Below are 16422 nucleotides of genomic sequence, written 5' to 3' on the forward strand. Positions count from 1 at the left end.
GGCCCTTCTAACTGCACTGGGCTCTTATAACTGTGCCATTCTTTTGCCTTTAAACCCTCCCAGAGTGAAAATGACAAGCGTACAAGCCCACAAACCATCACTATCAACCTGTCAGACCTCTGGACACTAACAGTGCAGCCAAGGAAAGCACCAGGGTGGATTCCACTGCACCCTTTTGAGATCAGCAGGCTGCAGCAGGCTGTGAGTGGAGGAAACTGACCCCACCTTCCTAAGACCGGCAGACTGGGTGGTATTTTACTGTTGCTGTTTTTTTTATTATTATTATTATTTTTTACTTTTATTTATTTTTTGGAGACACGGTCTCAGAATGTAACCAAGCCAACCCTGACCTGAGCATGTAGCTCACAGTGACTGCCACTTCACAACCCTCCCCTGACCTCAGAGCGTGTTTTCACTTCCACATCCCTGTCCTGGTTCCTCAGATCTGGAGGAGCCTATGTCTGAAGACTAACAGCCTACTCCCTATCCTGATGCCTGTCACTGCCCATGTCCTGGACGTAGGTCCTAAGGGAGCAGAATGCCGTTCGTTCTCCAAGAATCCAACTACTTGTGATCTATCTGGCTCAAATGTCCCGGCTGCATGTTACCTGTCTTGGAACTTAACAGAGCTTCAGGCACAATGCTAGGGATGTTTCTAGTATGTGCACGGTTACTGTCTACAATAGGTAAGAGGTAGGGAACACTACATCACTGAAAAGGCTGGAGCGCACACATTCCTTAGGAGTCAGAGGGCTGTCCACACATGCAGGCTAGATTACACATGTGAACAGCAGGAAGGCAAGCTAGAGGGGAGGCTCCGTTGCTTTGTTACGCCTGTGCATGCATGTATGTAAGTGTGTGTGCATGTATGTATTTGTATGTTGTGTGTGTACATGTGTGTGTGTGCTTATATGTGTTTGCTGGTGTATGTGCATGTATGTGTGCAAATGTGTATGTGCTGGTATATGTATGTCTGTGCACTTGTGTGTGCTGTATTTGTGTGTGTATGTGCTTATGTGTGTATATGTGTACATGCATTTGTATGTGTTTATATGTGCTTGCATGTGCATATGTGTATGTGCTTATATATGTGTATGTGTGTGCCTGTGCATATGCTTGTGTGTGTAGGTTGGTTTGGAAGATTAAACTTAAGTCCTCCTAAGTAAGAGACAAGCTCTCTACCACTGAGCTCTGGCCCAAGCCCCATGATCTATTTCTAAGGTGGCCACACTGGTAATATTGTAACATTCAGAATGTCTATTCTTTAATAAAGTTACTACCCAGTCAAAAAAGACCAGCTCTATCTATCCTAAGTATTGAACAAAGCTGCTTCAATAGTTTCTAAAGGAACTGTCTCTGACAAAGTCCGAATGTTGGACTTAGGCTGAAAAATCCGTCAAATTAACTGACCCACTGGTTGTGCTGAGCAGTTAGCTTGTCCTGGAGTGACAGTCCAGCTGCCTAGCAAGGCAAGGTCCTGAGTTTGATCCCAGCACAGAGGGAAAAAAACAGGTTGGTTTTCTTCAGGAAGGCATCATTTTTCATGTAATCAATAAGTGGAATACAGACATTAGTTGTGATTTTGAGTTTATCAATGAGTACTCGTCTCTGACCTCCCTGCCTTGGCAAACACTGCACCCTTTCTTCCAGTCTCCCATGATTGTCTTTTCTCTCTTCAAGAGGGAGCTTAGAACTCACCTCCTTCACTGTTATGCACAAATTCACACTGGCACCGCTATCTGTATCACTCTTGTACCCGTGGCCCTGGCTCACTGTCCCCAAAGCTGGTCTCTCGATCTTGCCTACTCCTGAGTATTCGTGGCACTTAGATCCCTTATCCCCTCAATGGCAAGCTTTGGCACTCTCAGAGTTGCATAAAAATCAATGCCTGGATTGCACGGCCACCCCCACATTTAATTAAAGCAAGGTAATTATTTTGAAAAACACTTCCATGTCTACCCCCACATAAATAAGTGTGCTCGATACGAAATCTCTGGGAGTGCTATGAGTTTAATGTTCTTTTTTAAAAAAATTGAGAAGTATCTATTGCATTTTTTGATCACCAAAGAAATCTCTTTTCCCTGCTTATTTGATATACCGTCCCAGGTACGTTCTTGCTGCTGCAGTAGAACACCCTGACTGAACCAGCTGAAGGCAGAAGGGGCTCATTCTGGCTTATGGCTCCACAGGTATGCATGCACCATGGCAGAAAGGGCAGGGCGGGACAGCAGCAGCAGGGGCCTGGCAGCTTATAGTGCAGCCTCCACTCAGAGCAGAGAGGAGGTGAGAACGGGAAATAAACCCTCAGGACCCCACCTCGGTGACCCACTTCCTGTAAGTGGGCTCCACCTCCTAAAAGTTCCACGACCTTCCCAAACGGCCACCAGCCAAGGACCAAGTGTTCTTTGGAACCTTGGGGGACACTTCACATCCAAGGCTGACAATCTGCCTTCGTGTAGACCACGGAAAGGGCGTTCTAATAAGTCATTTGCAGAGCACCAAACAGTCTTCGTGAGAGTGACATTTCAGGGACTCTGACCCCAAAGCATGTAACTCCACACGACAGAGAGACCATGGTGCTCTGTTTGTTGGGACTTTCCACGATATCTGTGTGGTGTCTGAGTGGCACCCTCCTTTGAGGAATGAAAGCCGAGACGGGTGACCTGCCAGTCCTGCTGTGGATCTACCCGTTGCCCCACCGATGCTCTCACCTCCCGCTCTAGGGTCTTTCTCCTGAGTAGCTTCCTCATACTTGGGAGCTGCTTCTTCAACAGCATGGTGGCTTCATTCATCCTTCTTACTTGGGTGATCAAGAAAGATGGGACCTGGAGAAAGAAGAGACCCTTCAGTGGAAGCACCCAGTAGGTTCAGCCTTTGGATATGGAATTGTCACTTCAGCGCTCATTGTCCTGGAACCCAGAGCTGTGACATTTGTCCCTGAGATTGGAAAAATGAGGAGGGATTTAAACATGCTTCGAACATGTCTAAAGAGTGTCCTGCTGTCCCTTGGTCTCCAAGGGGAGCTGGTTCTAGGAACCCTTTGGATTCTCAAACCCTTGGATGCTCAACCATGGTATAGCGTTTGCACATAACCTGCATGGGTCTTCCTCTATACTTAAAGTCAACTTTCAATGATTCACAATGTCTGTTCTAATGCACATGCGGTGTAAGGCACTACTTTATTATGCTTTTTAGGGACTGGTGACAAGAAAGTTTGGTACCTATAAACAATTTTGGGATGCTCTTCGGAGTTATGCTTGATCAAATCCAGAGCTGAGGAACCCATGGATGGGGAAGGCTGACTGTACGTGGACGCCACAAGCAACCGTGAATCGTTTGTCTCACATCTCTGCCTCTTTCTGTCTCCAAGAGTCACTTACTCCAGAGAGCTCTCACATCTCCCTGCAGCTGGTGTCTTTCACAGGGACACTGGACAGCCCTCGGACCCTTACTCACCTTCCACAGAATCTTCTGGTACGTCAGCATCAGGCGGATGATGTGGGCTGCAGTGTTGGCCACCAGCAGTTCCTCATAGTCGGAGTGCTTGCTTCTGCTGAAGAACAGGTTGGGCGCCATCACCGTGGAGATGTTCCACAGGCTCATGCGGTTCTTGGATTCGTTGGCGATCACTTTATTGAAGAATGTCATCAGAGCCTAACAGGAGACAGGAGAACCGCGTCACAGCCCTGTGAACCACTGACGGGCTTCTCCGACGGTGACCACACACCCTACAGCCTTCACTGTGTTGCTAGGAAGGTGCCCAAAGGCAACGGTGAGCAAACGTGTCCTACCTCCCCTTAAATTGCTTAGAGGAGGAAACATGAGCAGTTAATTCAGCTGTCTGCTTTATGAAGTAATTCCCTTCTTACGGGCATATTACTATGGAGTCTGCAGATAATAGACTTTCTTTTTAATCCTAAACAAGTTTGACAAATATTGAAATTAAACATCAACCAGGGAGAGGAAAACACTGCAGTTCAAACAAAATAAATGCAATTTTGCCGTGCAGGAAGGAAAATAATTCTTTATGTAAAAACGCCCTCAATTGAAAGCCCTGCTGTCAATAGCAATTTACTGTTTCCTTGAGGAAAAAAAAAAATTTAAGCAACAGGAGTCTCTCCTCCCTCAGCCCAAGAGCAAAGGCAGGCGAATGTCTCAAAGCATGACTTTAGACCTATCGCCTTTCTGAAGTTGTTCCTGTGCTTGTTTTGTTGTTCACACTGGCCTCCAACTTGTGATCCCCCTGCCTCAGCTTCCTAAGTGCTGGCAATACTTGCATGCGCCACAATGCCTGGCTCTTTTGACTGCTTTTTGTTAATTATAAAATCTTCACCTGGAACAGCAGATATTTACGTGCAGCTTTTGTAAGCATTAAAAGAAAAGGAAAGGAAACTTGGTAATTTTCAAAGTGCGCTAAACTCCCAAGGTGCAGACCCTTACGAGAGAACCTTTGGCACTTCACCAAGAGGCTGAAGAGCCCAGAGGGAAGCTCTTCACTTTCTCAAGTCTGGATTCTACCACTTGGTGTGTCTGTCTGTCTGTCTGTCTGTTCACGATCTGTTGATGTTCAAAAGAGTTCTAGAATCTCCATCCTTCGTGTCTGCCTCACGGCAACATGATGGGGAGTATGCAAGGCAGTGGGGGCTGCACCATGCAGAAGGCTCCGTGAGCTGTCACACTTCTGCTTCCCCCAGGTGAGCCCCACTTACCTGGGCTGTGTCCCTGTTGGCGTCAGGCAGGGCCATGACCATGAGGTGTAAGGCTTGAAACTGCACTTTGATGTCAGGTCCTCCTAACAAGAAGACAGAAATAATCACACGCTTGACGCCACCCTGATGCGTTCTGACAGCCATCGTGCGAACATCTGGTTGCACAGGAGGGCCCTGACAGCTTAGTGGGAAGGACCCAGCTTTTGAGATCAACAACGTTAATTTGTTCATTTGGACAAGAGCCCCAGTCTGTCACCTCCCTTTCAATCCCATGATGCCGGTTTACGGGCAGGGAGCCAAAAAGATCCTTTAAATCATTACAGGTTTACAGGACAGTTTCCTTTTCCCACAGACCTCACCTTACTCTATGAAACAGAGGACAAAGCTCAACTCAAGAGCAAGTAAGCATTGCGCTCAAGGACATGGCAGCCCGAGGCCACTAAGGACATATGTCCTAGAGCTAGGTTCGCACCCTGCACTTAGTGCTAAGGCATTCACCCGTTTTGCCCATATGCGGGGCTGGCATGAGGATTGCACACGTACATGACATTCAAATCAGTACCCAAAATTCATCGCTGTGCACGTGGGCACATTGCTTATATGACCAGTGCTACTTATTCCCTGTCTCACGGACATCTGGGAGGTGGTTAGTTTTAGAGGCTGTTGAGAATGTTATTCCCTAATGACACAAGATGGCGCCAGAGGGCTGGCTTCACCCTCAGGGAGTCCATCCACGCAGGATAATGTACAGCCATCCATGCTGAAAATTTAAAGTGCCTTCCGCACTTCCAAACAATCTCCTGGTGAAGAGTGTCTGCAGAAGCATGGGATCTGGAGTCCGGGGAGTTCTCAAGCTGGAGGCTACCTTTACGACCCTTCACGATCTGGCTGGAGACCATAGGTTGTTGGTAAAAGCACTGAGCAGCATAGTAAGGAAAACCTCAAGTGAGAACCTACTGCAGCAGCGTGTGTGTGTGTGTGTGTGTGTGTGTGTGTGTGTGTGTGTGTGTGTTAATGTTGTAAAGGCTAACATGCACTGATGTGAGCTTGTAATGTATAAATACCAGGACCTAGAAGAACATATCCAGTATCACGCTCAGATGAGACATTCTCTAGAATTGGAGAGCCTTGTCTCAGGTGTGATCAATCCCAGAACATCTCAGAGTGAAAGACAAGAGATGCGGGTGCAAGTGTAGGTGTGCAGGCATGCACGAGTGCAGGCGTGTAGGTGTGCAGGCATATAGGCATGCAGGCGTGTAGGTGTGCAGGCGTGTAGTCATGCAGGAGTGCAGGCGTGTAGGCATGCAGACATATAGGCATGTAGCTGTGTAGCTGTGTAGCTGTGCAGGTGTGCAGGTGTGCAGGCATGTAGGCATGTAGGCATGCAGGCGTGTAGGTGTGTAGGCGTGTAGGCATGCAGGTATGCAGGTGTGCAGGCGTGTAGGCATGCAGGTATACAGGCATGCAGGTGTGCAGGCGTGTAGGTGTGCAGGCATGTAGGCATGCAGGCATGTAGGCATGTAGGCATGCAGGCGTGTAGGCATGCAGGCATGTAGGCGTGTAGGCATGCAGGCGTGCAGGCATGCAGGCATATAGGCATGCAGGCGTGCAGACATATAGGCATGTAGCTATGTAGCTGTGTAGCCGTGCAGGAGTGCAGGTGTGGGAGCTCTTTCCATTTCAGAGAATTACGATGTCCTTGTCTCAATTAAAACTGATTTGGCAAATGTTCCATTTTCATTTTACTGATGGAGCTCGGCCATACACTGTCTCATTAACAGTTTGTGGCTAATTTATTTAATGCCTCCTAGCACAGAGCTTTCTCTCTCCTGTCTGACAAACCACCTAGTCCTTTAACTGAACCAGCAAGTTGGAGGCCAAGACCAAAAAGAGGAAGTAACTGCACATGAGTGGTAAGTACTCTGTGCCCTCTGAATTCCATGTAGTATGAAGAAGATAGTTCCAACACACACACACACACACACACACACACACACTCATACACTGAAAAACATACACTCACACCTATACACAGTTACTCTCACACACATACTTAGACATACACTTACACATTCATACACTCTCACACACTCAGACACAAATACACACTTATACACTCACCCACATTCACACAAAAAGACACACAACACACACTCATACACTCACACACACAGCACTCAGTCATATACACACACACACACTCACAAATACATACATATTCACACACACTCACATACACATTCATACACTCCTCACACACTCAAAGACACACACTCACACATATGCACTCACAAATACATACACACATACACTCATATACTCACATACCCACATATACACACAAATACATACACACTCACACACACATACATACTCGTACACTCCTCACACACTCACACATGGATACACACTCACACACACTCACACACACACAGCAAACACTCACACGGACACAAATACACACACACACAAATGCTGAGTCACTGTACTGATGATTGGTGGCAGCTTTGGTCTTACCAAGCAAATGACCTATTTAAACACCGCAGCCGAACATGTCATCCAGAACAGAATCTAAACTAACTACACGCAGGCAGGAAAGGAGGAAGAGTGTTCACCCACTCTGGAGAAGACCCAGATCATGAGATGACACAGGGGCTGGAACTAGTGGACAAGGTTTTAAAGCAGTTCTCAAAGTACGCAAACAGTGTGAAGGCAAAAGCAAGTACGTACAATGAATGGGGAGACAGGGCCTGCCAACAGGTGAATTAAACTATTGAAAGGCATCAACTGGAAATTCCAGAACTGAGAAAATTACCTTAAAAATTGAAAAAAAAACTATCCTTAAAAGAACCAAAAGGTTTCTTCCTCAGCAAATTAGAAAGTTAAGAACAACAATCTGATTTAGAGATGCAAACCCAGGACCACCATAAATGGCCTTTCACCCCCGGGTCCCACAGACGCCAGCAGTCAGCACAGTGTAACCAACCGCACTTCACGGTGCACCCCACACCTCCCACGCTGTGTCACCTCATGTCTGAGTGTATTTAATGCTATTTAACTTCTTCACTTACTTTCCATCAGAGAGATGAAGGCGGGGATATATTCAATGGGGAAGAGAGAGGTGGGCAGTTCTCTGAAGAATGCTTTCAACATGACCGCAGCTTCTCTGTGACACATTTTGTCCCATTTGAACTTATCAGTGTTGAACCTGGCATCCAGTTCTTCACGGTACTGCTGCAAAGCAAAGCAGTTGGTCAGTACTCAGGGAGGCCGAACGGCAGGGCCTCTTTCCCACCACCACTACACAAATTCTTTTTGTCTGCAACTTGACAGCTAAAGTTAACACCTGCTAACCTTAACCTTTCCACCAGACTGAACTGGAAAGCCTGTTTGTGAATTAATTTTTAAGAGCATTTCCAGAGCTATCCTGAAAAATAGTCATAATTTTGAAACAATTGGCTGATTCTGCAGATATAAAACCTCTTTACTGAGTCGTAGCTTCACTTCTGTGGTTTTGGTGGGATAGCACAGCCCCCAAATGATAAATTCTTTGCTCAGTTTTGGCAAAACTGCCATTTTCCTTTCATCATAATCTTGCTGCGTCCTCTCTTCTGTTGCTAAGTCAGGCCGTGAGCATATGCCTCCCGCTCTTTCACATGTGGAATGAGAGATGCCCCAATAAAGTAACTCTGACTTCACTGCAGGCACAATAATGACTTTCCTGGAATGGGTATGGTGGCTGTCTGCCAACACACAGACACACAGACACACAGACACACAGACACACAGACACACACACACACACACACACACGCACACACACACACACACACTCACACACACACACACGCTCACACACTCTCACATGCTCACACACACACGCTCACACACACGTCTTCCACATGTTGGTATGCCTGCCTGTCCCTTTGCTCCAATACACTATGCAAACAGCTTGTGTTAAAGCACCAGGCCTCTCTCCATAAGTTCCACTCACATTAAGTTCCTACTTGAAGAAGTCTGTATTATTGGTTCATTGTTTATCAGTGGGAACCATTCTTTAAACTTCTTTACTGTGGTCAAACTCATTTTTTTTTTTACCATGCCTTTGAATGTGAGGGTTACCTCAAACAATAGCAGTTGGAATCACCTCCGTCACTGATACTCACTGCTCTAAAGAGATACTTAGATGAGACTCCAGTAGCCTTGCGCTTTTTAGAGCCTCTGTCTCATTCTTCTGAGAAGCCTACTTTTAGCCTTGAGAAGGGACAGCCATTTTGTTCATCTCCCATCAAGAGCAGTTCACTAACATGCCAGACACAAGCACTTCCATGGCTTCCAGAGGCTGCGAAACTGAGATCTGTGTCAAGCTTGCTGAGTTGGGTGCCAAGGCAGGATACTGATTAAGTATGCAGCCAGCCTGGGTTCAAATGGTGAGATTATGTCTCAAAAAACCCAACAGACAACCAACCAACCAACCTATCAACCAACCAACCTATCAACCAACCAACCTATCAACCAACCAACCAATCCACCAAACAATCCACCAGCCAGTCCACCTACCAACCAACCAACCAACCAACTAACCAACTAACCAACCAACCAACCTACTAACTAACAAACCATCCAACCACCAACAACCATCCAACCAACCAACCAACCAACCAAACAACCAACCAACCAACCAACCAACAAACCAACCAACCAACCAACAAACCAATCCACCAAACCAATCTACCAGCCAGCCCACCTACCAACCAACCAACCAACCAACCAACCAACCAACCAACCAACCAACCAACCAACTAACCAACCAATCAGCCAATCAACCAACCAACCAGCCAATCAGCCAGCCAGCCAACCAGCCAACCAGTCAGTCAACCAGACAACCAGCTAATCAATCAATCAATCAATCAATCAATCAATCAATCAAAACCTATTTTTTGTTTACCCTTAAGGAGAGCACAGGCAGATCAAAGCCCTGTCCTTAAGTCTCCTTGGAGCAAAAACAAGTTTACATCGATTTCTGAAGCATCTTCACTAATAAAGCAAAGACCCAGCCTGAAGCTACCAGGTCCAGAAGGGAAACCAACACACAAGGTAACGTAACTCCAAAGCATCTACAGCCAAACTCGGAGCGGGCGGCAGGGGAGAGGAGAGCTTACACATCGAACAGTCTGCCTTCTTCCATAAAACATGTCCCCAGCGTTTGGCTCAAATTTCGGCGATGTTTTGAAAAGAAAATCACTGAGCATTCCAAAGCATTAAATTGGTTCCAAATGATCTGTGGGCCTCAAATTTGGGAGCTGGCTTTGCAACAATGCTCTCGTTTGGCTCTAGGTGAGCAGCTTCATCTCAGGCCTGAGTCCCTGTCAGGCCCACTAATCATGTAGAACGCAAAGCCAAGGCTGGACCATTCAATATCAGCATCCCTCACATGGCTGCTGTCATTTACTTGGCTCGAATCAAGAATAATTAGGATGGCTTTTTAAAAACTGCCTTCCCCCCAAGCTTGTTCTGTAGGAAATGTACTTCAAGGATGAGAAAAGCAAAGTAGAAAACTTGACAAGCACAGGTACTGAAGGTTTGACTGAATAAAGGAGATGTGAAGTCCTGGGCAATGTATCACGACCACTGTCTCTCTAACCGCAGCATTTCCCCAGTTTCTGCTCACTGGCCCAGATTTCTTCCATGCTTGCTTTCCTGAAGCCACAACTACGAAAACATCTGGATTGTATTTGTGGACTAACAAGAGGCAGAATAAACCGGCTGACACAACACCAAACCCCATAAGGGAAAAAGACTTTGCCCTAAATTCAGTTTGGGAATGTCTGTGTCTGTGGACACGCTGAAGGGTGATCAGCCTCTGGCTGGCAGTTTTCACAGAAAGGGTAGATGAAGAAAGGTAACTTCCACTCTAAAGTCAAACGTGGGGCACATAAGAATCTTTTCACAGTGGATTTGCATATAGAGGGACTTAGAGGTACGGAGTTTGACTCTGGTTGGAAAGCCAGACTCTTCGGCTCTCTTTGGAGACTCTGACTCAGCTGATAACTTCAGACAACCAAAGCAGGCCACGTTCCATCCCCATTACTGCGTGCTTTCCCCGGGGGCTTGCACGGGGAAATGGAAACAAACTCAATTCAGGAGCCACTGGGAAGTTATCTGCCTTCCAAATGAAACTGTGTTAGAATTTAACTGGCTCCTCGCTGAATGGAGTCATAACTCCCAACATGCCCAGCTTCAGACATCCCCTCAAATGAGAACTTGGCCACATTCATTTATAAGAGGTTCAGGTGGCTGATCCTGTCAGCTGGTCAGGCCCCAGCCCCTGTGCTAGTCTGTGGCTGAGCTGGCAGATGGTCCAGGCTGCCCCATTTAGCCCAGTGTAGGGGCCCCCTGTTGGGAGGAAGTGACAAGCTTGCACCATAGCCCATGTCCTACTGTCTCTTTCTCCATCCACCTTTGCTCTGGAGGAGCCAATAGACACAGCCTACTTTTCTTTCCACTCAAGAAATATGCTACCAAACCACTGAACTGAGAATAGGACCCCCATTGAAGGAATCAGAGAAAGAACTGGAAGAGCTTGAAGGGGCTCGAGACCCCATATGTACAACAATGCCAAGCAACCAGAGCTTCCAGGGACTAAGCCACTACCTAAAGACTATACATGGACTGACCCTGGACTCTGACCTCATAGGTAGCAATGAATATCCTAGTAAGAGCACCAGTGGAAGGGGAAGCCCTGGGTCCTGCTAAGACTGAACCCCCAGTGAACTAGACTGTTGGGGGGAGGGGAACACCCATAAAGAAGGGGGGGGGGGAGGGGATGTTTGCCCGAAACCGGAAAGGGAATAACACTCAAATGTATATAAGAAATATTCAAGTTAATAAAAAAAAAAAAAAAAAAAATGCTACCATATTTCCAAATTTCTACCTTGAGCCTTCTCATAGGAATAGACGCCCCAAAATGTGTGCTTAAGTGAATTAATGAAGGGATGCCTCCCTACCCCTGTGCCTTTTCTTTCACTGGCTTATCACAATCATTTCTTCACTACCACATGCATGTTCTTTTCAAGGCCCATCACTGGGTGTCCGCAGACTGGGGTGACCAAAAGGTAGTCATGGACTCCTCATTGTGTGTGCCCAAAAGGAAGCACAAAGATATTTTACTAGAAACTTGCCAGAAAAAGTTTTCTCTTTAAGGACCCTTTGCTTTTCTGTAGCGCTTGCCTGTATGGGTCTAAGAAGGCAGAGCAAAGGGAGTCATTGCTGCTGCGTTGGGGTTTCATGTAGATGCTGACATTACCATAAATGGAATTGGGTTTCAGAGCAGCCGAGTGTGTATTCTGGTGGTCACAGGCACTGCTATGGATTCTTAGACGAAATCCGACCCAAGGAAGAACCTAAGAATGCGTCTCAGCTGAGAGCAATTAGCAATGCACGTAAAAGCCAACGGGCCATATTCTCAAAGACTCCCAAAGGCCAAAGAAACTTGGCAAGCCGAGACGGTTGATCCCCTAAACAGGGCCAGGTGTAGACGAGCAACAGTTTGGATGGAAATGGTTCTCTATTCTAGGTTCTAAGAATCGCAGCATGGAAGAAACGTATAACCCGAAGTACCGAGGAGTATTGCGGCAAGCCAAGCGATACTATCGAAGGAACAATGACAGCCACAAAGACTAGATTTCTGATGCTCACTGGAACTGGGTTGTGGTAGCTTAAGTAAGAATGTCCCCGATAGGCTCATATATTTGAACGCTTAGTCCTCACAAAGTGGCACAGTTAGAGAAGGGTTAGGAGGTGCGGTCTTACGAAGGAGGTGTGGCCTTATAAAGGAGGTGTGGCTTTCACGAAGTAGGTGTGGTCTTGTGAAATAGGTGTGGCCTCACAGAGCAGGTGTGCCCTTATGAAGGGGGTATGGCCTCATGAAGGGGGTGTGGCCACACAAAGTGGGTGTGGCTTCACGAAGGAGGTGTGGTCTTGGTGGAGGAAGTGTGTCACTGGAGGTGGGCTTTGAGTTTTCAAAAGCCCATGCTAAGCCTATTTTTATTCCGTCTGCCTTCTGATCATGATGAAACTCATAGCAACTTGCTGCAGCATGGGAGCAAATTGCTGCTCTCATGGTCTTGCCATGTCTCCACCCTGCCCCCCCCCGCCATGATGACAACAGACTCACCCTCTGAAACTATAAGCAAGCCCCCAAACAAATAGTTTATTTTATAAATGTTTCACTGGTCCTGAGCGGCTGAACACTGACCGAGACAGCTTGTGTCTTTATCTAGGAAGAGAGAGAGCACTGAGTACCTTGACTTTGGCAGTACATCCAGACAGTCGAAAGATTCCTTCCGATTCCAGACCTGATTCCTCGACTTTCTGAAAAAACTAGAAATCAACAATAAATTACACAAATGAACTATCTCTGTAGGGTGACAAACATTCTGAATAGTGAGGGTAATAATTGGAAGTCAGCTAACTGTGCCTAGGAACCTGATACAGGAGTGATGTCTGAAACACTAATGACTACTCAACAAGGTTAACGCTGCCTCTGGCTTGCCAGCCAGTGAATTCTCCATTTAGTTCTGGGCTATAACTTCTCCACATCAAATCCTACCCATGGACGCTGTTGGGTATGTCCTCTTATCTACTGTGATCTTCTTCTGGCCTGACTCTTTCAAACATGATTATCGTTTCTCTTATGCAGATCAACCACTAGGATCAAAGGCTAAATCACACTGTGTGTCTACTACCACACTACCCTGCATGCGCTCAATCTCACCCAAATCTATCCTCATTGGCTGCAAAGGACCTGACTACGAACTTAAGGAATTCTAGAAGACTAAATAAGGACTTTCTTAAACGCTCATGGCAGTAATGGTGATGATGGTGACTGTGTTGATGGCGGTGAAGACATAATGGTGGTGGCAGTGTTGACCTTCCCTGCTATTCTCTCAACCCTGACCTGTCCTATTCTTCCCCCTTCTGAGGCAGGCTGAGGCATGAGGGAGGTTGGAGGGAGCCGCAACAGCACACCGCAGATTCCTTCAGGGATGGGGAAAGAAGACGCTCTTGTCTTGTAGCGGCTGAGGGACAGCGCCTCAGATTGCCTTAAGTGAGGCAGAGGACAACAGCCGTCAGAATGGCTGCTGGTTGCTGAGTTGAGGATGTAATATGAGTCTACACCGTTCACTTAGCATCTATAAGCACCTCACAATCAGTGCTGTTGCTACGTTCTGGGCTGGGTTTTACACCTATGCCATATAAACTTGTGCTGAATTGTCGTGGTTTTTTAAAAGTTGATTTTTCCAAATCCATCCTTGACATTTAGGACAAAGCACGTCATTTGTGCTTTAATTTCCGAGGAGGAAGGGCAGCACAGTGACAAGGACTCCGGGCTTGGCACATGAGCTCAAGGACTCTGGGCTAGGCATGCGCCGTGTTACCTCTGAAATTAGCTCATCCTTTCTGCCCCAGTTTGCAAGGAGATAAAACAAAACAAAACAAAAAAACTGCCCCTTGGGCCTCTCCATGCTGATGACACAGGATATGTATGACACCATTGGCACAGCCCTTCCCCACAGAAGGCCCCTGTGCACAGAGAGGTGCCAGCATCTTCTGGCTGTCACCGCACCCTCCCTGCTCCTTCACTGGCCAGTTGATCACAATACTCGAGGAAGCAGCTCAGGATGAAGCCCCGAGAGCCACTTCCATGAGGAGAAGAGGGAGGATGCAGAGCTGTTCGTGTGGGTAAATCAAGTCTGCTTCCCCAGCCAGGGTTTTATGTATCCTTTACAAACTAAAATCCAGCAGGGTCTGTGATAAAGACCTGGGGTGTTAAGTGTGCCACCGGGAGGCACTGTTGAGTAAATGCGGACTTAGGTAAGCATGGTTCAGTTGCAACTCGTATTTAAAAACGCACAACTTAACAGTAAATGAGTAGTGGGGCAGGAGAGACAGCTCAGTGGTTAAGAGCAGACACTGAGTCCAATTGCCAGCATCTTCAGAGGGAGGCTCACCTCTGCCTGTACGTCAGCACAAGGGATCTGATATCATCTCATCCCCTCAGGAGCTCACACACATGTGTGCTGGCACACACAGAGACAAAGACACACAGCCCTCTGTGATAAGCAATGGTCCGACCTCAAGGGGGCTCGGCCATCTTTAACTCTAAGAGAAAGCACCCACTGAGCTCACTGTCTCCCTGGTCTTTGGCACATGACTCACTTTTTGTAACACAAGGGGAACTTTCACGGCAGGGTCCTTCTTCCGGTCATTGTCCAGGAGGACTGTAAGTGGCACTCCGAAAATCCCATTGTCTGCAGTGAAAAGAACCAAGGGAGGAAGAAAACGTGAGAGTCAGGAACATGTCCTTGGGTCCCAGGGTGGCACTGAGGACGGCAGCCTGGCCTCTTAGTTACCTCGGCCTCTCACTCTCTCAGTCTTGTTTCTCTTCAGTTGTATCCGGAAAGCATCGAAGAAGGCCGTCAGCTCAATCAGAGAAAGATGGCGGATTTTCTTCATGTCTTCGGCAGACAGGTCCCCTGTCTCGGTCAACCCAAATCTCGTTTTCTGAACAATAAATTTCTAAAAGATACATTGAAAGCGTTCATTTTTTTTTTAATCAAATGAAATCAGGACACTCTAAATTTATACAACAAAACCTATTGGTTAAATACCTACGAAGAGAGTCCTGGGCCAAAGAGACAGTGAGTGAGTAGTGGTTTAAGAACACGAATAGAGCAAGGCTATGCTAATTAGAGGCAAAACAGCACCCTGAAGGGTAGATATAGTAGCTGTCATGGTTGTGGACATGGCCCAACCGCAGCTGTGACAGCAGCCTCCTCTTCTTTCTCCATAGATCTGTGCTCGAGTGTATGTGCACATTTCTGTGTGTAAGCATAGTTAGGCTCGCCGTATAACAGGAGTGTGGACGTCAGAAGCTGTGTGTATGTACACATTTCTATGTGTACGCGTAGGTGGGCTTGCCATAGCAGGTATGTAGGCGTCAGAGTCAGTCCTTGCCTCTCACCCTACTTGACACTCGGTCTCCTTAGTGTTGGCTGCTGAGATTGTAACACTAGCTGGCTTATAAACTCTGGGAACCTGAACCCTGAACTCCTCTGAACCCCTCCTCTCATCTCGGCAGGGAGCTCTGAAATTACAGATGAGCTCTACCATGTGCATGTTCGCGTGGGTGCTGGAGGGTCATGGTGCTTGCCTGGCAAGTGCTTTCACCCACTGAGCCATCCCCACGGCCCAGCAACTGCCTTCTTACAAGGCCTCTAAACGCCACTGTTCTGAAATCAGGATTATGTGAGGCGCACACACTCAAAACAACACATCAAGGCATATCCCAGAGGACGCACAGTGCTGGTGCCTGGCCTCCCCAGCTCCCTTACACATACAGAAAAGAAAAAACAGTCCACAGGTCGACACAGAAGGCATGTCGGGAAGTTATCAGACTGACCGCAGAGGCTTTACTCACAGGTAAGACATAGTCTTCTTTCTTAATGTCTGACTTCTTCCATTTATTTCTGTCTGGGGTCTCTGTCACCATTTCTGAGTAAGACACCTCAAAGGACAGCTCTTCAGCCTCTGGTGGAATGTTCTTCTCTAGATAATCATCATCTAAATGAAACAAGAGTCAAGAAATGCAATACGCCCTTGAGCCATCCTCGGAAAAGTCAACTACCAATATTTACAAGGTATGCTAGGG

The 16422-nt window shown here is 47.0% G+C and overlaps 1 protein-coding gene across 2 annotated transcripts in view; it reads right to left on the minus strand.

The window, feature by feature from the left end:
• Arhgap28 (Rho GTPase activating protein 28) overlaps positions 1 to 16422 on the minus strand; it is a 164577-nt gene that overhangs the window by 14112 nt on the left and 134043 nt on the right. Inside the window, exons 7-14 of one of the 2 annotated variants that reach the window (XM_032899643.1) lie at positions 16192 to 16334; positions 15125 to 15290; positions 14931 to 15022; positions 13014 to 13091; positions 7781 to 7943; positions 4710 to 4792; positions 3457 to 3654; positions 2712 to 2825 (exon numbers count right to left, since the gene is read on the minus strand). In XM_032899643.1, the coding sequence (XP_032755534.1) occupies positions 2712 to 2825; positions 3457 to 3654; positions 4710 to 4792; positions 7781 to 7943; positions 13014 to 13091; positions 14931 to 15022; positions 15125 to 15290; positions 16192 to 16334 (1037 nt within the window). The remainder of the gene's footprint in view (positions 1 to 2711; positions 2826 to 3456; positions 3655 to 4709; positions 4793 to 7780; positions 7944 to 13013; positions 13092 to 14930; positions 15023 to 15124; positions 15291 to 16191; positions 16335 to 16422) is intronic. The other variant, XM_032899644.1, reaches the window with a different exon arrangement.

This window comes from Rattus rattus, chromosome 4 (genome assembly GCF_011064425.1).
Source record: "Rattus rattus isolate New Zealand chromosome 4, Rrattus_CSIRO_v1, whole genome shotgun sequence".
NCBI lineage: Eukaryota > Metazoa > Chordata > Mammalia > Rodentia > Muridae > Rattus > Rattus rattus.